The sequence below is a fragment of the Lathyrus oleraceus genome, chromosome 6 (assembly GCF_024323335.1).
Source record: "Lathyrus oleraceus cultivar Zhongwan6 chromosome 6, CAAS_Psat_ZW6_1.0, whole genome shotgun sequence".
In the NCBI taxonomy this organism is placed as follows: Eukaryota; Viridiplantae; Streptophyta; class Magnoliopsida; order Fabales; family Fabaceae; genus Lathyrus; species Lathyrus oleraceus.
In genome coordinates this window covers 34,406,933-34,427,630 of record NC_066584.1, presented here as the reverse complement: position 1 = coordinate 34,427,630, position 20,698 = coordinate 34,406,933, and the positions used below count along the sequence as shown (strand labels likewise).

Here is a 20,698-nt window from a genome sequence, read left to right as displayed (position 1 = left end):
CGGATTTGAATTTCTAGAAAGAGAAAAAGAGGAGATTGTTACTTAGGCCTTAGAGGAGTGACACGAAATGTTAAAGGACCAAGAAGAAATATCGAAAGTAATTGTTACCGACCACGATACCGCTTTAATGAATTCGATTGCAAAGGTATTTCCTACTTCTTATGCATTACTTTGTAGGTATCACATAACAAAGAATGTGAGAATTCGGGTTAAACCCGCGGTAGGGACGAAACAGATAAAGGGAGAAGATGAAAAAATGGCGAAGTCGATGTGATAGTGGAAAAATTAATGGATGCATGGAATGTTATAGTAAATTCTTCTACTAAAGAATTATATGTCGATTTTGTTATACATTTCAGGAAGGTGTATGAGAAATATCCATATTTGTTGAGATATATTAAAATCGCAATTCAGGACCATGTGAATGATAAAATTGTTTGTGCATGGACCGATAAGGTTAGACACCTTGGGAATAAAACAAAAAACCGAGTTTAGTCTGCCCATGCTACATTGAAGAATTGGTTTGGAAATAGTAAGGGAGATTTGTGTAGAGATTAGAACTCGGTGAACCAAATGATCCAGAACCAGCATAATGAGATATAAACATTATTTGGTCAGAGCATCACAGTTTTGAAACACAAATTTAAATAGAACAAACTTTATTCTAAGTTGGTCGACAACATATCTCGAGCAGGTTTGAATTACATTTTTCACGAAGCTAAACGAGCTGATAATGTAGGCTCTGATAGTGCAAAGTGTGGTTGCACAATTGTGAAAGCATATGGTCTCCCATGTGCTTGTCTTATAGCAAATAAGGTGAAACTTGGTAGTCCTTTAATAGTGGATGAAGTTTGCAGTCACTAGAAAATGATTAGGTTTGATGATGATGGTGTCTTTAAAGACGGTAAATCGAATATCTCTATCTTGACCGAATGGGAAGTGATACAAGAGATACTTTTAAAAGCCGATGACGATATGAAACTCCACATCAAAGAACAATTGAGGGAGATTTCTTATCCGGAAACCAATGACTTGAAACCACCCTATTAACCAGTAAAAACAAAAGATGTTCTGAAGAAGTTCAAGCCTACATCAAGTGACAATTCCATGGTGCAGTCTCCTTCTTATTTTGAACATGTTAACAAAGAGTTCACAATAGAAAACCACCCGCTTCACCCCTCCACAAAAAATCCCATTCATTGACGAGATTCCGATTTTTATGCACAAATAGATCGAATGGGTCGTCAATGTTGAGGGTGACGGTAATTTCAGTTTTCGAGCTGCTTCGGCTTTACTCGGTATAGGAGAAGATAACCACACACTTATACATCATCAATTTATCCATGATTTGAGTACCCATAAAGAATCATACACACGGCTTTACAGAAAGAAATAAAATTTTGATGCAATTTATGATTCTCTTGTTCCTTGCATTAATGGACCGATACCGGAGGAAAAATGGATGCGCTTCCCTAAAATGGGTCATGTCATAGAAAATGTGTATGATAGAGTGTGTATCTATCTTACAAGATACGGTTTTTTGGGGGAAATTTCCCACTATGCACCGCCCAACCTCAAAATCCAAATGATTGTATTATGTGTATTGGATGGCTTTCAAAATCACGACACTTTGTTCAAGTTTATTTTAAACCGGGATGCCCTATACCACTTACATCAGTGGGCGGAATTCAACAAAAGTCGAGACTTGGCCGGACCAATTTATGAAAAGGATGTAAGAGTTCATTGTATTGAGCAACATTGAAAGAGAATCAAATGCACAAAAGTCAAAAGGGGTACCGATATTTATAGATTTAGCCGACGACAAATCTTTCTATTTGTTTTAGCTTTTTCGTCATCAATTAAGTGTATGTAATTATGTATTAATATTAATAAAGTGTAATATATACAATTTCAAATATTTTTATACATTTTGATGTTTGCCAAAAAAAATTGTTTATTTATCAAACAAAACACACAGGTTTTGTTTTCTGTCTAGTTCAGGAGAGGTTCCGGAGATGTATCTCCGGAATAAGATAATAGGATGATATCATAAATGTATCTCCAAAACCACCACTGATACATGATAGAATTGTTTAGCTCCTCATTTATCTATAACTTCTATAAATTTAGGCTATTATTTTTTATTTCATACAAAAATAAAATATCGCAAATGTCAGAAATAAACATCATCTGGTATGTCACAAATGTTTCCTTCTCCAGTGCGACACCCAAGCGAAAGGTTAAGATAAATGAGTACACATCTTTTACAGATCTGTAATACGGAGTGTATAATCTCCCATCTTAAATAGATAATCGAAAATTATGAAGCTCGAGTACCATTTTTCGTCAAGTAACAATGAAGACAAAATTGAGTTCAACAACTATGAGGGGCTGTGTGGAATACATTTTTCCGTTTCGAAACAAAAGTTATAATCGAGTTGGAAGCGATGACTTCAAGATCGGTCAAAGATATTGTGAAGATGTTGAAGCGTTCACCTGGATATTAAAATGTAATGTCTGATTTTATTTTAACATCGTCTATGTAATGCTAAATTTATCTTATGAATGGTAATTTTATTTTGTCAAAATACAACTTTCTGGTTTTCTGCTTTTATTTCTATTTCATTATGCTATAGAGATGCATCTACAGACAGATTCCAGAGATACGTCTACGGATATATCATAAATTCTTGGAAGTGGTTACTTGCTCTTGATAGTAACTTTGTTCAGTTGTCGATAATCAACGCACAACCTCATGCTACCATCCTTCTTCTTAACTAACAACACTAGTGCTCCCCACGGTGAAACATCGGTCGAACAAACTTCTTCTCAAGCAGATTCTTCAATTGTTTCTTGAGCTCACTCAGCTCTGAAGCAAGCATACTATAAGGAGCCATCGACACATGATTAGTACCGGGTACTAAGTTTATAGAAAACTCCACCTCTCGCTCTGGAAAAAAAATCATGGATGTCATCTGGGAACACCTTAAGAAAATCACACACCACTGATAGATCTGTAATCATTCTCTCACTTCCCTCACTCAAGGACACAAGCACCATGAACACTTGAGCACTCTCACTCAAGGATATCTATACATTCCTCGCGGTCATGAAACTCGACTCTGTATTCTCTTTGGATTAAAGAAACACCACCGACTTATAAAAACTATTGATAAACACATGATTAAACTCCAACTAATTCCTTCCCAGAATAACATCAAGTTGACTTAGAGGAAAACACACTAAGTTAATCCAAAAATCTCACTTAAAAATTGTCAAAGGACAATTCAAAATCACCAAAAAAGTAATCATTAAACCATTAATTAGGGTATCAATGATCATGCTACCATTCATAGAGGACACTTCCAATTTCAACCTACTAACACACTCATCAGATATAAAAGAATGTGTTGCACCCGTATCAATAACAGTAATCAAAGGAACATTTTTGATAAAGCACGTACCTAGAATTGTATTATTCGATGCAGTAGTCTCTGCTCCACTCGAAGCAAAAATTTTCCCTCTAGACTGAGCCTTTTTGGGTTTCTCATATAATTAAAGCAATTCAGATTATTACTCCTACAGTCTGTAGCTCAGTGACCTGGCTTTCCACACTTGGAGAAATTCACTATTGTGCTCTTCCGCTCAGGAGCGCGATGTCCAAACTCACCACATTTGAAACATCTCATAGAAGTATGAGTTCCTCCACCACTTTTCTGTTTCCCACCTATAGCCTTCTGATCAGCCTTCTGCTTCCCTTTGTAAGCTGGAGCGTTATACGGTTTCCCACGATTCTGATCCTCCCTTTTCTTCCCACTAAAACTCTTATAGTAAGCAGATCGGATCCTGATATCCTCATCATAAGTTATGCACTTACTCACAGCATAGAAAATCGACGTATCTCCTAATAACTGATACCTTGATTAATCTCAGGTCTCAAGTCGCTCTCGAACTTGATACACTTCGACCCCTCAGCAGCCGCACCATTATAGTATGGACAAAACTTCACCAGCTTCTTAAACTTCGCAACATACTTAGTAACTGTCGAATTCCCTTGTTTCAGCTCGAGGAACTCGATCTCTTTCTTACTGCGCACATCCTCAAGAAAGTACTTCTCTAGAAAATGTACCCTGAACACAACCCATGTAATCTCAGTACCTACGATCTCTAGTCTCTGACGCGCATTATCCCACCAGTCTTCAACTTCCTCTAACAACATATGAGTACCAAACAACACTTTTTGTTCTTAAGTACAAGCTATCACTCGAAAAATTATCTCGATCTCTCTGAGCCATGCTGGAGCAACTTCCAGATCATAGCTACCCTAGAAAGTCAGCGGATTATTTCTCTGAAATTTCCCCAATACACAGAACTCATCACTAGCATGATTCTGCCGACCCTATTACGCCTGAGCCACTAACTCCAAAGCATCACAATTACGGGATCGTTTCTTCCATCCATTTTTGTGCACATCATAAAACAACTATTAGAAGAAACATGCATCGACAATATCCATACACATGTCGCATACTAGGGAGTAAACAACATTACAAAACCTAGCCGGATGGACCGACCTACTATGATACCACTATGTAACACCTTACTTATCAAATCTAAAATGAATAAATAAAACATGAATAAATCACAAATATTCACCAAGCTCGATGCTACTCACCACCATCAAAACATTTTGAACCACATAAACTCGTTTGCTAAGTAGTGGAAAGTTATAAAGCGTTTGGCATTAGAAGCCTCAACAATATTATTAGTTTTAAAATGCAGTTTAGAACATCAAGAATCAACATAATGATACGCAACATAAAACAAAAGACAAAATAACTTGTCCCCTTATGTAACATATAAGAGCGAATCCAACTATAGACTCGAAAGATAAGCAACTAAATAGGCACAACATTGTCCTCAACCTCAAGCTCCTACTCAGATACCTGATTATCTATACTCTAGAGGAGCATATATGAAACAACACAAAAGGGGGGGGGGGGTGAGAATACATTCAAATAATAAACAATGCATATACAATCAGGATAGATTCATATAATCATAAATGCACATCAATATCATGTATTCACAAATCACCCAAATCACAACAACACACACACACACACAATAAGGCAAAAGTATTCATCATTACACAAACATCTCATCATCATATAATATAATGCAATAATGACTCGACGCATGTTCATCACGGTCCCCACTCTTAATCAGACTCACAACACAACTCTACATGCATACGATACCGACTCAACATTTGGTTCTTCATACGAATCGGGTTCCAATATCTGCGAACCCTGAGCCTCCACTCTGAGCTCCAAGCCTCACTCCGAGTTTGGGACAAGCCATTAGTCCTCATTTTGAGCTAGCGAACATGCCTCTTTCACAACAACAATGACATATGATGCATAGAAATTAATCATGGAATAACACAATACTACAACGAATACAACCCCACTCTGACTGTAAATATTCACACAACAATAACATAGTAAGACTACAACCCCACTCTGATTGTAACTCATCATACACTCAACAGAATATGAGGAGTTCCCGCTCTAAACCGCTTGTCTCATCAATCACCAAAACACGTATAGTTATCACTCAGTTATACACATGATTCATAACATACATCCACATAATGATCATACAGTCACACAACAAAATTAGTTCACTAAAACACTACCATTATCTAACTCTACATGTCAGCTCTCTAACGCTTTGAACGAAACCTCATTTGAACTTATGAAACAAAATTTATGGCCAAAATCGTCGGGGAATAAAACAAGTTTAACTTAGAAATTTTTTCAAAATTCAAACAGCAGCAATCGATTATTATAGGGTGAAAATCGATAGTCATCAAGGCTATTTACTCACTGACTTTTCAAAACACGCATTTAGAAGCCAAACAATCGATTAATTCATTCCAGCAATCAATTTTCATTAATTTGTTTCTAAAAACAAACACATGGAATCGATTGCTCCACAATGACAATCGTTTGTCACAAGAAAAATTTCCAAAAATAAAGGCATGCAATTGATTGTCATCTAATGTCAATCGATTGACATCATGAAATTTTCCATAAATCTCAGTTTCCTATGGAACGCTCGTCTTCTTCACCCCATACTCCTTACAACCCATACCAGTACCAATTATATCAATCAAAACTCAATAAATTTCATTCTAACATAATAAACACATCAACTATCCCCAGTATGATAGTGGTTTATTGTTCTTATGATAGTGGTTTATTGTTCTTCACATAATTTCATCATACGATCAATTGGTTCATAGACACACAACAAGACAACAACAAAACATAATTTATCACATCAATCCATGGCAAAAAAAATTATCAACATGCATCTATGATACTCATAATCAAGCAATAAAGATAAACAAAACCCTCTTGGAGTTTAACGGAAACCTATGTACCCTTTCATGATATAAGCACCCTTATATGAATAATCCCATACCTTGTAATTCCAGCAAAAATCAGCAAAGCAAACTCCAAAGAATCTCTTCTCTCAAGCCCTAGCTCTCCCTTCCAATGTTCTTTTCTTAAAGTCTCTTAATTTCATGTACTGATATAAAAGTTCCCTAAACCTAATTTTCTCTAATTTTTAGAATATATATTATTCTAATTAATTCCTCTTAATTATTATTTTGCCCAACTAGCACTCCAGTTTCCCCCACTCACCACAACTAACTCTCTCAATTCACAAAACGGTCCCAATTCTTCATATTCTCTCCAATTTCTGATAATCAATTAATTAATTCCCACTAAATTAATTAATTAACGCAAATCATCACAAATGTTGTCACCGGCCAAACATCTCATACATAATTTTTTTTTAAATAAATTACTCAATTAAATAAAATAAATAATTAAATAAGCGAATAACTAAATCAAGGTGTTACAGAATTAACATCAGTGCTACCACTAGTGCCCTCCGGCATATGGATGGAGCTTTCCTGTTGATCATGGTTGGGAATGGTTGGGTACAAGAAAAGAGATGACAATGAGTATGGAAATTGTAACGGAAGGTGTGGCTCATGTTAGTTTTATAAGGGCGCCACTATACTTATTAAAAAGTACATGAGTGTATGGTATCCCTATATGGATTGTTGATGCTTAGAGGTCTTTGTAGTTAATGATGGTTAGGATTTGCTCACGGTTGTGAGAGATCTTGTTTGGTGGTGTTTTGGGCTATGAAGAGAGAAAGCTCACTGAGGTGAGAAACTTTGTATTATGTGTTTCTCATTTAGGAAAGAGGTATTTATAGAGGCCCCTTAGACCTAGGATTCGTGAAACTCTAAGAGAAGGTATTTGTTCTCCCCTTATTGGGGGAGATTGTTGAATGCCTATTTTCTAGGGTATGACTTTGTCCATGTGGTCAGTGTCTGGATAACGATAACGGTATTGTACATATCTTTCCTAAGGGCGAATTCCCCTGCCACACGAAGGTCCTGCCTAAATGGTACTTTGTGGGTCGGGGACCCGTGAGTCACCCTCATTTAGGGCTCTCACAAATATATCACTATAAAATAAAATCATATTACTTAAAAATACAAAAGACCGTCAAAATACTTAACAAGTAAAATCATTTAATTAAGTATAAACTCAACATCTTAAACTATAACATAATATAACTTAATAAAAAACCAAAAATGTTTTCAAATACATCTAATTTGTATGGATTGTAATATTGCTCTCCAAGACCTACTAAAAAGAATAAATTAAGTCAAGTTTATTTAATATTCAAAAGATAATATAACATAAAACTTTAACAAAAAAAATATAACATAAATAAATATATTATTTTACCTCATCAAAATCAGATTCTCAAAAAAAAAATTGCAATCGCTTATCTTTAAAACTTATATACTATTTTGCTCCAATAATACCAATAGAAACAATAACATAAATAAAAAAATAAGAATTATAATTATAATTTATGAAAACAAAATCAACTAAATATATAAATACACTATAAGTGCCTCCAAAATATCGTTACGAAGCTTCGAACCATGAGGACTCAAAAATCTACCTCTTGTGATAAAAGTAAAATTTGAAGCAATAATGAATATTGGGATGTCCATTATTTCCTTAGCAATTTTTCTTAAAATAGGATACTTGATTCTATTTGTTTTCCACCATCAGAGAATGTCAAAGAAAGCAAACATTGACAACACATTCTCTTCTAGCTCTGACTTAGAGTGTACATCATCTTAATATTTCACATGAGTCATAACCACTAATCAAATTAAAACTATTTAGATATATTTTTAATTTATATAAATAATATTTTATTTCTTTGTGATCAAATTTGAAATTTGTGCAAATTTTAATAAAAATTAAAATTAAATTTTATTTTTAAAGTTCGAAAGTCGTAAGAAAAGATTTTTTTTTTAATATGTAGGAAATAAATTTGTCTCACGGTCAAATAAAAATAGTATCAAAAGTTTAAAATAATTAACGGAAAAGTCATAATTATATTTGTCAATCTATTTATCGATAATTGTCCGTCAATTAAATTCAATTATTTTCAAATACTAATCTCTAATTATTTCGATAAATAGTAGATAATATTTATTTTAGATTCATATTAATTTAGATAATATTCTCTAGTCAAATTAAAATCAGTTAAATATAATTTTAATTTTAATTTTAATTTATATCAATAATATTTTATTTCTTTGAAATCAAATATTAAACATGTACAAGTTTTAATAAAGAATTAAATTAAAATTTATTCTTAAAATTTATTCCTTTTGTTTAAATACTTTTAGACTAACCTATTATACATAGTATAAGTTAGTTACAAAATTGTAATATATATATATATATATATATATATATATATATATATATATATATATATATATATATATATATATATATATATATATATATATTTGTGTTATGTGTCACGAGTAGTTGAGTGTGTGTTTTAAAATGACAAAAAAATATGCAAGTGAAGGTTAATTTTGAATTCAGAAATAGACAAGACTCGTGAAGTATTGCAGTGAGTTTGAATTTAAAAATATGCAACACTTGTGAAGTGTTTCAGTAGGTTCGAATTCGAAAATAAGCAACACTTCATAAAGTGTTGCAAAAGGAAAGGATACAATTTTTTAAAAATGTTTCAGTAGGTGAAACTATGTAACTTTTAGTAAAAGTACGTAACTTTTGGCGAAAGCTTTTAACTTTTTGTAAAAAAAATTGTTTCACCAAGGTTCACAACCTTGTGAAACAACTCCAATATGGCCAATACTCCATTCCGATTCAGAAAAAAAATACATTCTCTTCACTAAAATTCCATATATTATTCCCTACATTTGAGTTTTGATCGATTTTATGCAAATTTAAGTATAAACTGAATTATCCTGGGTATTCTTGCGTTCCAACTCAAAGGTTTTGTTTGGATTGATAGAATCGGGCGGAGCGGAATGAGATGGAGTGGAATGATATTCCATTGTTTGGATCATTTAAAATTCGACGGAGCGGAGTGGAATGAAGTGGTATGGATTACATTCTATTTCATCACTTACCATCATATTTCTTCCCCTCCAATTTTATATAGTAGTAATTGAAAACAACATATGTCATAAATTAAATTACCATATAGTACCATATAAGATGGATAATGACTTATATAGACCTATAAATTTGGAGTTTATTAACTATTGAATCTCAATATGTGGAATTTTGAGAACCTTATCACGGAGGATAAGGAATTCGAAAGAACCTCGTGAGGAAGGTTCTTCATGGATTGCTGAAACGTAATCCTAACTTAGGATAAACAAGAGAATCCGAAAGACTAAGGATCAAGGACCGAATCGGTAATCAATTTATTTCTTTTATCTAGTAGAAGGAAATAATGACAATTTTGTTCGTAAGGTTCTTATTCTTCAAGCGGAAGACGATCCTAAGACTTATAAGGAAGCAAGAACTTCAAAGGACTCCGTTTTTCGGAAGGATGATATCCAAGACCAAATGGATTCAACAATATCAAACCATACTTAAGAACTTGTCAATCTACCTAAAGGAGCATGACCTATTGGATGCAGGTGAGTGTTTAGAAGAAAGTATCATAATGATGATACACTAAACCTACAAGGGATTTCGACAAAAGGAATGTTTTTATTATTTTAACACATATGCACCACTAGCAAGGATGACGACAATTAGAAGTATTGTTTGCATTAGTTTCTTTGCACGACCCTATAGTTCATCAAATACATTCCAAAATGTAGACGTCGATGAAGAGATTTACATGGAGCTGCTAGAAGGTTATGAACAAAAGGTGTGCAAGTTTGATAAATCCTTGTATGAATTAAAACAAGCACCGACACAATGACATTAAAAGCTTGACTTTATCATTGCAAGATTCACCAATTAATGGGGAGACAAACAACTTAAGGGGATATTTTTCAATAATTATAACAACATAAATTCAAATAGTTTGTCATCATCAAAAGAGGAAGATTGTGAGGAATACATCTTATATCTAGTTCAATTTTGATGAAGACAAAGATTATCAAAGAAGAAAAAAATCAAAAGTGTCATGCACATCAATGATGAAGTTGATCAAGAAGGTTGAACATAGAAATTCAAGTGAAGATTTGAGACAAGTGAGCATAACTGAGGTACTCATTATAATTCATACTATATTACTTTAAATTTCTCATAATTGCATCTCTCACTTCATCTAAAAACCTTTTTGTATAATCATGCATGATTACCTAAAAAAAACTTCTTCATCTAATTCTTGTGACAAGTGTTTGCACACAGAATTGTGTTAGAATATTGTGATATTCCTTTGTCTTTGTTGATTACATATTGATCATTAGCACTGAGATGAACGGAATTTTAGAAACAAAGAGGTTTCTAACTTCCACATTCAATATGAATGATCATGGACTAGTTGACACGTTTTTTGAGATCGAAGTAAAACGAAATAGTGGGAGTTATGAACTTAGTATAATACATTATGTTGAAAAAGTAATTAACAAATTCAAACACTTATATTTCAAGAAAGTGGGTACTCTATTTTATTCTAGTGTCAAACTTCAAAAGAATGATGGAAGAGTTGTGACTCAATTGGAATATGCAAGTGCATGCAATGTACTAGACCCGTAATTGCATTTTTTGTTAGAATAAGATTTGGTTATGCATTTATACCTTGAGTTTTGATGAGAACAATTTTGATACCGTAATGGTTTGTTATTGTGTAGCTTTAACGACCAATTCTAATCATGAGCTTATGACGTGTAACGTCATCAGTTTCTGAATATTGCATTCCAAATTCCGCTTCTGCGCTAATCATGAGAAGTTCTTAAAGATCTCAAGTTGTTGCTGCAATGATCTTTCAGCTTTTGTGATGATTCACTCTTGAGAAGTTTCTAAAGAGACGTTATGTTATTTCTGCAATATTCTCTTTCCTTCTGCTTCTAGACGTGATTCTGGTCATTGAGTTTCTGAAGAATGGCAAACTTCTGAAGTTTTGTTACTTACTTGAAACTTTTGAAGATCTCAAGCCAGACGTTAAGGTTATCAAGGTTCTAACTGAAGATTCTGAAGATTCTGAAGATACTGAAGATCTCAAGCCATATTGCTGACGATGTCAAGGTTCTGACTAAAGATTCTGAAGTTTCTGAATCCAACTGTATGTTTCTTCATTTCATGATTCATCAACTTTCATCAGAAGCCAATGAATTTGAAGATAAAATCAAAATGGATACGTGATCAAATAGTATATGATACAAATCAAATATTCCTTCCACTACCTAATATCATGGGGAAAGGACAGTATTATACATCACACTTGTCACTGGTATTGTGGGCGAAGGATTGTACTATGTATCACTCATTTCACAAATCCAACAATGAATAACCCTTTTATTGGTATCCCCATTTTTCCCTCCAACGATCTCTTTTCGTGCTATATGAAGAGGACTTGGAGACTTGAAGAAAGTCTACTGCAACAATTTCATAAGATTGTTTTCTATGTGAAAAAGATCTAGACTTTGTTCATACTTTTATTTAAGTGTTTGTTTTTCATTTGCGTAAATATATGCTTGTGTAGAAGCACCTTGTAAACACAAAACCTTTGATTCAAACTTGTTGTTTGTGATTCCTTAAGGAAACTAGGGTATATATGGATCCTTGAGAAGACAAAGAAGGTTATTCTTTGTGATTATTGTAATCAGTTGATTATAGTGGATTAAGTCCTTGTGTATAAAGAGAAATCACTTTGGCGGGTGGATTGGAGTAACTTTGAGTTTCAAACGAACCAGGATAAAAATACTTGTATTTTTATCTCTTTGTTCTTAGTATTTGTGTGGTGTTCTTGAGTTGGTAAAAAGCTTTAGTTTTTTTTTAAAACTCAATTCAAATCCTCACTTTCTTGTGTTTTTCACACCTTCATTTGTAAGTAGTAAAATGAGTAGATTTTACTATCAATCTAAATAGTGAGCATTAGAAGACCATCATTAGGATTTTTGGCTATCTTATGAAAATCAAAAATCTTGGTCTCCATTATGGAAGATTTCTTGCCATAATAGAAGGATATATTGATACGAGTTTGATATCAAGTGTTGAATATCATAAATATGCATTTATATGGATATTTACAAAAGTCGAGGGTACAATTTCTTGGAAGAGTAGGATATGTGGATCACTCTCTCAACCATAGAATCAAAGTTTAAGGCTCTTGCTTCCGCTGGTGAAGAAACTGAGTGGTTGAGGGACCTTCTGTTGGAAGTTCCATTGGCTAAAGACAATTAAAGGTGTTGATACATTGTGGTAGTCAAGACACTTTACCTAGAGCATACAAAAAATGTATAACAAAAATTCTAGGCAATTAGAACTTAGACATTCCTTTGTGATAAAATTGATTAAAGATGGAATCATTTCACTCACCTATATAAGAACGAGCTATAATCTGGCTGATCCATTTACTAAGCCATTGACCAAAGACTTAGTAAAAACAACCTCGAGAGGCATGAGGTTGAAACTCCTTGAATAAGAGTTCTGATAGCTGCGGAAACCCAATATTACGTTAACAGGACATTAACCTCAAGATTCAACGAGTAACAACAAGTCATTGATTTGTTTGTCGAACATTTTGTGATAATTTTGACCTTTAAAATGAGGGTTAAGTTTTTATTTAAACTCTTATTGAAGTTCAATACCGAGGGTATGTGTCTCGTAGAAAGTAATACAATATGAACTTCACCTATGTGAATTTCGAGATGATGTCATTTCAAAGTGATAGTTGGAGTTTCTCTCACGAAAAATTCATGAAACAGAAAAGCATATGGGCATAAATAAGTGCTAGGCGAGATATGTAGGGGAAGAACCCTTAAAGAGTTTGTGTAAGGTAACGTTGGTCTAATCAAATGAATTAATGGTTTAAAAGTATTTCTACATAACATTTTGATTAGACTTTGCGTTGTCCTCACTAAGGTTAAGTTTTAAATTGGAAGACACCTAACTGTATTAACATTCTTTATTTCTCTTTTTCTTGAATTGATTTTGTCATTATTAGAACAAGTGGAAGATTGTTGTAAATTATCAAGAATTAATAATCTTAAGTGTGTTCCGAAATGACAAGAAATATGCAAGTGGAGATTTATTTTGAATTCAGAAATAGGAAACAATTGTGAAGTGTTGCAGTGGGTTTGAATTCAGAAATAGTCAATACTTTATGAAGTGTTACAAAATGAAAGTATGCAACTCTTGAAGAATTTTGCAGTAGGCGAAACAATATAACTTTTGGTAGAAATACGTAACTTTTGACGAAAGCTTGTAACTCTTGGTAAAAAAAAGTTGTTTCACCAATGGTCGCAACCTTATGAAATAACAAAAATATGACCTATAAATACTCCATTTCAGATTCAGAAAAAAAAAACATACATCCTCTTCACTAAAATTCCAGATACTCTTCCTTACATTCGAGTTTTCATCGATCTTGTGCAAACTCGAGTATGGGCTGAATTATCCGGGGTATTCCTATGTTCCAACTCTAAGACATTGAAGAGTGCTTGAAATACTTATAAGGAAAGTGATTTCGTTCACGATTTTAGCCTCAATCCATTTGATTTAAATTATTTTTTCTAATATATATATATATATATATATATATATATATATATATATATATATATATATATATATATATATATATATATATATATATATATATATATATATATATTTGTGTATGTGTCACGAACGCGAGTATTTGACAGGGTAGGTACTATAAGAGCATTTAACTTATCATCTCCCACTTATATCTGGTACCCCTCATTTAGAATAATTTTACCGTTATATATATTCTGAAAATTTTAGAAATTTACGTATTTTTATCAAAAAATTTCAATCTGTATCAAAATTTTTGAAAATTTACATTTTTTCTATACAAAATTATCGGAAAAAATTTAATTTGCGGAAGTTTTTATTTTTTCCCAAAATTTTTGACAATTTCCGATATGGATTTAAGATTTATGAGGAAAATATCGAATTTTTTGAAATTACCGGTATCTTTTATCGGAAAGTTTTGAAATTTCCAGTACTTTTTATCAGAATTTGAAATTTCCGATTTTTTTTATCAAAATTTTTGAAATTTCTGATATTTTTTATTAAAATTTCGAAATTTCCGGAATAAATGTGAGAATTTTCAAAAATGTAAAAATTTCGTATTGAAAATTTTAATTGCACTCTCAGAAATTTCGTTTTAATATATTAGGAAGAGTAAAAATTAAAAAAATTAAATAAAATTTAGTTGGTAAATAATAACAAGGATATTTTTTAAATTAGATATAAATGGGAGGTTAACATATTGGTCTTGATCAATCGTCATCTAGCAAATTTGGGTCGTATTCAAATGTAGTTGACTTTAAAATTATATTTTTAATATATTTATTAGCATGATTTTGAAAAACATTATGATAACAATTGGTATATGTAGCTGCATGATTTTGAAAAACATTATGATAACAATCGATATATGAAGCTGACTCTATTTAGTAAAATAAAATTTGTTTTAAAATCTCATTTTAATTTTCAATACAGTTTTTTTCCTTCCACTGATTGACATAATTAAGATTAATATTTCTTTCATCACTTGCAATTTAATATCTCATATTTTTTATCTATATTAAAAATAAATACACCAATATATAATAAAAGTATTTAGTTAAAAATGTTATTCTCTCTCACGAAAACTGATTCTAAAAACCAATCATAACTGGATTCCTAAATTAAGTTCCCAAAAAAAGCATATTAGAAAAGAAGGCTCTGCAAAATGCGAGCTGCATGAATATCATCTTCGATACAAACTCTTGCAATGCATTTAAATTTCAAGAACTAATATCAAAACACATATTATGAAATAGTTTAGTGATCATTGTCAACTGATTCAAAAACTAAGAATATCTATGAATTTGACAAATTCAGAAACTAAACAAATGCTTTCCTATTCATCATTAAGAGAAGAACAACAAATGTATCAACGGTTCAAATGACAAATGAAGCAACCCGATGGAGATCTCATGTCATTATCTTGGCAGACCTAGCAAAGAGACTGTCCACAACTTTCCCAACATTAGAAATGGTTTCTAAAGTTGCAGGGTATATAGCATCAGTTTTAGGGTCATCAAAGATAACAAGGCATCCAGCACCCTGATCCAATGTCCCGGCGAACTTCTTGTCCAAAATCATCTGAGACATCTTCCGCTCCACGTGATCAATGGGAAGCTCAATAAGTTCAGCAATATGTGCAATCTCAACCCTTGAGAATGGTTCAATCAATCTGCAGAGATTCTGCTCCAGAAGGGTGTCGTACAAGGATGACAGGTGCCTATGAACAATTGGATCTTCCTCCAACTGTGCCTTGAAGTCTCGTAAAGCAGTTTCAAATAATTTCAGGGATCTTTTGGAATGAGCATCTGCAACAGCTTTCATTGCATCCAGGTCAGGTCCAACATATTGCAGGCCTGCTTTAGAAGATATGATTCCAGCCACATCATCAGCTTGGCTAACCATGATCTTACACAGCAACATGTATTTTAGGCTAAAGACAGCTTTGGGATCTTCAAGAGCATTGAAAGACTCAAAAGCTTCAAAGAAATAACTATATGCAGTTTTGTAATCCTTCTCTTCAGCATGAAGAATTCCACTCTGCAAATCTATGGCACCTTGTTGAGCTGGTGGAACATAGATAGCATTTGCCGCTGTTCTTGCGGCTGTGAGAGCAGCTTTTGCTTTGGGAAGATTTCTTAAGGAGAAGTGAAGCTTGCTTTCGAGCAAGTCTATGTCTACAAGAAGGAGTTTGTCATCTAGTCTCCTAACCTCTTTGACCAAGCCATTAAGGAGAGTCAAAGCTTGTGAGTATTCCTTAGTTTCCATCAGAAGAGTAGCAAGCCTTGCCTCGACTCGCTGCCTCAGAAAGGTACGCTTTTCATCACGAGTCCATTGCACCATTTCTTTGCAGAGTAAAATTTGTAACTCAGATGTTCCTGGTATTTTAGCAACAGAATCTATTATTCCTCTCACAATCTTTGCAGTCTTTGCCTTGGGAATCAAGGAAAAGAATGGCCTCAACTGAGTGAGAAGGCTGCGCAGATCTTCCGCCCTATTCTCTTGCCTGAGAAGGTCGGTGAGGTTTGTTATGGCCTGCTCTTTCATGCGCAGAGCTTCTGGGGAAGAAGAAGGATCCCCAAGTACACGATAAAGAATGGAGATGCCCTCAGATGGGTCTTTAGCTTCCAATGCCAGAGCAATGGAGTCTGTTGTGGCAGGAAGAAAAGAAGACATGGCTGCAACTAGGACAAAGTTCTGCAAAGAAAGACATTTTGTCAATAGAGAGAAAGCCGAAAGCCAACAAATTGTGCATTACTATCAATTATTGAGTAAAAATATTATCCCACTACTTGAACTGTTCCACCAGTCTCCCAATATACATCAAATATTTTAACCTATTTAAACAGTTATATATTGAATTTCAAAATCTATGAGATATAATGCAACGGGAGGTGATGCAGGTAAAATGCCATTAGATGATCATAGAAAACATGGATAGAAACATATGAAGTTGCACTACTAACGACTAACAAACGACTCATGACACAAAACATTGAACAACCCAAAACACAGACAAATGGCAGAGAGATGAAAACAAATTGCATGTGATAGTGGGCCAGTGATGGTCTAGATTCTAGAGCTTTTTAAAAAGGGTAAAAAGAATTGAAGAGGAAGAGAAAAATAACGGGTTGCATGAAAAAAATAAGGGTGATGGATTGCAGGAGTTTTAATAATTATTCTAATTATACAGGTATTGAAAATTTGACAGGTTTACATAGACATCATGAGTAAAGTTTTGTCAAGTTAAAACATCCACCTTATTCCAATGGTAGCCCTACTAAATATGTTTTCAAATGTCAATGGCAAAGGGAAGCCTATTGTGGCCTATCAAAAAGCAGACAATGCCGAAACAGCAAAGCATGAATTACTGTCAAAAAGCAGACAATAACTGCAGATATAAGTGCAGAAAAAGTGGAACAGTGCAAGATGCTGCCACCCCTGCCCACCGGATGGTTTGGAGAGTGAGGAGGGTACGTTGAGAAAAGTCAACTTTTTAGACAACAATTTCGCAAGTGCAGCAATTTAAAGCAGATAAGTACTAATTGTAATCATTGACAACATTGCCCAAAATATCTGAAAAACCTTGGCCTAGCAGAATATTGACATAATCTACCAACTACCAAATAACATGATTTCACCTCCTCCCTGACTTCTAACTTAAACTAGCAATCTTGGTTTCCTGGTCATCTTAAAATCCAACTACCTCCACCAGATCAATTAAAGCACACAAAGTCACAACAGAAAAAAGTAAAAGACCCATAAGATCCATCAAAATTGAAAAGTAAACTTTGCAGTTTTACTTTGGTTTAATTATGCAATACATAAAAGTATAAAAAGAACGCTGATATAAATTTGAAATAGAAATTGCAAAGGGATCTTTTCCATCATTCTACATGTATTATACTACAAAGCCATGCGAATAAAGAGACCTAGGACAGACAATCACAAATCAATACGTGGTACATAATGAAAATACTAATTCAAACGGTTAAACTGATTCATCAGAGTCAAGAGAACAGGTTGACTACTCAGATATGGTTATTCTCATTTGAGTTTACAAGTGAGAAAAGAGAATGGCACAAGAGACGGCATAGGGTGACCTAAGTTCAAGTACACGTCCTCACAAATTTTACCATACAAATTCTCATCTATATCTGTGTATCACCAATGCCGCGAGAAGGAATCACATTTTTAGACGAATCATATCCTCTTATATTCACACTAAAGGAGCAGATAGCACAGAAAAACAAATTACCCTTGACCAGCAACGTGCCGGTCAAGATTCACTGACCAGAATAAAATTATCTTCAACAATAAATTTCAAGAACTAGAATGTTGAATGTTCTACTACTCTAAATGGACAAATAACTTGTATAAAAGGAAATAAACTTTTTTATTCCAAGCAAACATGTTAATGTCTAGAAACCTACATATAACACAATATCATGTTATAAACATAGTCATAATTGTAAGATCGTTAATTAGAATCATTTCAAGATAACACAAAGAGCATTGAAGTGAGGCAACACAAGTATCATGTAGCATTGGTGTGAGGCAACACATGTATCACTAAGCTCTAAAAGTCAATACACAACCATTTTCAACGAGAGAGAATACCAGAGAACGGGAAACTTTAGGACAACAAGATATTACAGAAGAGACAAAAGAAATCCCTTATCCTACTGTGTGCATCCATACTACTTAACACAACATTACTTGGTTAGGTTTCTAGAAAGCTTCCACAATACTGTTTTGTTTTCTCCTTCCTTCCGTAGACATTTTGACCACAAAAACACAAACAATATAAGCCTACTCTGTAGAATTCCTCTTCATACATCTATTGGAGACAGTAAAATCAAATCTAAAAAAAAAAAATCAAAAGCTATACCAAAATGACTAAGGGCAGTAACCCAGCCCACGCAATAAAAGCAACGGGCTACTGGGACAGCTTGCCCTTAGCTGGAATATCAATGCACAAACCATTTGGTGATAAGAAATACGAATCCCAACACACACACTCTAGCAATGTTGAAAAACTATCATCTTACAAAATCATTATACTTAAACTTAGCAACCAGCGAAACTGAACCAAAACATATTCCTAAATACCCCAGAAAATATCAAGTATCAAACTAATCCCAGAAAACTTCTACTTAATCTTATATCATTATTATCATAGTACAAGCCAAATCAACTTAAAACTGAAATTTAACACTCACAGAAGCCAACTAAAAAACCAAGATACAACAATTGCTTGCAATATGCACCAAAATTAAGAAACCTAGATTCATAATGGATGAAAATAAAACAAAATATAACAAAAGAAAATCCTAAGGAGCAGAAAATTTGAAAAATAAATTAGTAACATACTTGAATGAAATGGAAGAAGAACAACAAGAATCCTTGGTCGCGATCGTAATTGAGGAAGAACCAAAGGGTTTTAGTGCTGAGATGCAGAAGAGAGTGAAAGAGAAGAAGAATATTGGGTTTACTTGTTGCTCAATACAAGAAGAATAGTGGTGAACGAAAGTGGACGATTACTTTGGGCTTTTCTGTCAATTTGGGCTTGGGCTTTTAGTTTTTAGCCCGTATTTATGTCTAAGGTTTAATATTTGCACCACCTTTGTTTTTATAGCACCCTCTCCACTCTCCTTTTTTTTTCTCTTCCACTATAGTTTAGTTACAAATTTTAAGAACTATGCACACATTGAATTTTATTATAATTATATTTAAAATCACGTTATTGAATAATTATGATATAATGATAGTATAAATTACATTTAATTTAATTTATTTATTTATTTACAAATGCAATACATGGTTTAACCAAATGTGATTTATCTTGACATTAATCTATATTTTGTTGTATTTTTAATTTATAGTTTAATGTGTATAAACCAAAAATTTAAAATGATTATACTCAAATTAAAGGTGTGAAAAATACAAGAAGGGGAGGGGGTTGAATTGGGTTTTAAAAACAAAAGTTTGTTACCAATTCAAGAACACCACTTAAGTTTAATAACAAAGAAATAAAAACACAGATAATTTTATCTTGGTTTGCTTGAAACTCAAATTACTCCAGTCCACCCGCCAATGTGATTTTTTCTTACATGCAAGGACTTAATCCAGTATAATCAACTGATTATAATAATCACAAAGAATAACATTCTTTGTCTTCTCAAGGATCCAACTATACCCTAGTCTCCTTAAGGAATCACAAAGAATAATTTTCTTTGTCTTCTCAAGGATCTGACTATACCCTAGTCTCCTTAAGAAAAATCAAACAAATAATTTGAATAATATTTTGTGTGTTACAAGTTGCTTTACACAAATATATTTTACATAAATTATAAACAAATACTTAAAGAAAAATTGTGTACAAAAATGATAGTTTTTCACACAAAAAATAGAAATGTCAAATATTGTAGCGTTTCTTATTTTCTTCAAGTCTCAAAGTCCCACTTATATAGCATAAGAAGAAGATCGTTGGAGGACAAAAAGGGAAAATCAAATAGAGCGATTGTTCACTG

At 33.2% G+C, this 20,698-nt stretch overlaps 2 protein-coding genes across 2 annotated transcripts; both read right to left on the bottom strand.

The window, feature by feature from the left end:
• Window positions 1-3,593: 3,593 nt before the first annotated feature.
• LOC127093855 (uncharacterized) lies at window positions 3,594-4,219 on the bottom strand. Its single transcript, XM_051032755.1, has 2 exons — window positions 3,954-4,219; window positions 3,594-3,846 (listed from the first exon to the last, which is right to left on the bottom strand). Exons 1-2 carry the CDS (start codon window positions 4,217-4,219, stop codon window positions 3,594-3,596), a joined length of 519 nt encoding a protein of 172 aa, XP_050888712.1.
• Window positions 4,220-15,353: 11,134 nt separating this feature from the next.
• On the bottom strand, window positions 15,354-19,706 carry LOC127091979 (26S proteasome non-ATPase regulatory subunit 11 homolog). Its single transcript, XM_051030735.1, has 2 exons — window positions 19,539-19,706; window positions 15,354-16,862 (listed from the first exon to the last, which is right to left on the bottom strand). The coding sequence occupies exon 2, from the start codon at window positions 16,839-16,841 to the stop codon at window positions 15,576-15,578; it is 1,266 nt and encodes a 421-aa protein (XP_050886692.1). The 5' UTR covers window positions 16,842-16,862; window positions 19,539-19,706; the 3' UTR covers window positions 15,354-15,575.
• Between the last annotated feature and the right edge of the window lie 992 nt (window positions 19,707-20,698).

Excerpts from the sequence above, each read along its gene's own strand:
- LOC127091979 (XM_051030735.1), bottom strand. The coding sequence starts at position 16,841 with ATGTCTTCTTTTCTTCCTGCCACAACAGACTCCATTGCTCTGGCATTG.
- LOC127093855 (XM_051032755.1), bottom strand. The coding sequence starts at position 4,219 with ATGTTGTTAGAGGAAGTTGAAGACTGGTGGGATAATGCGCGTCAGAGA. Across the intron at positions 3,847-3,953 it reads GAGGGGTCGAAGTGTATCAA|GATCCGATCTGCTTACTATA; the intron begins GTTCGAGAGCGA and ends TGAGGATATCAG.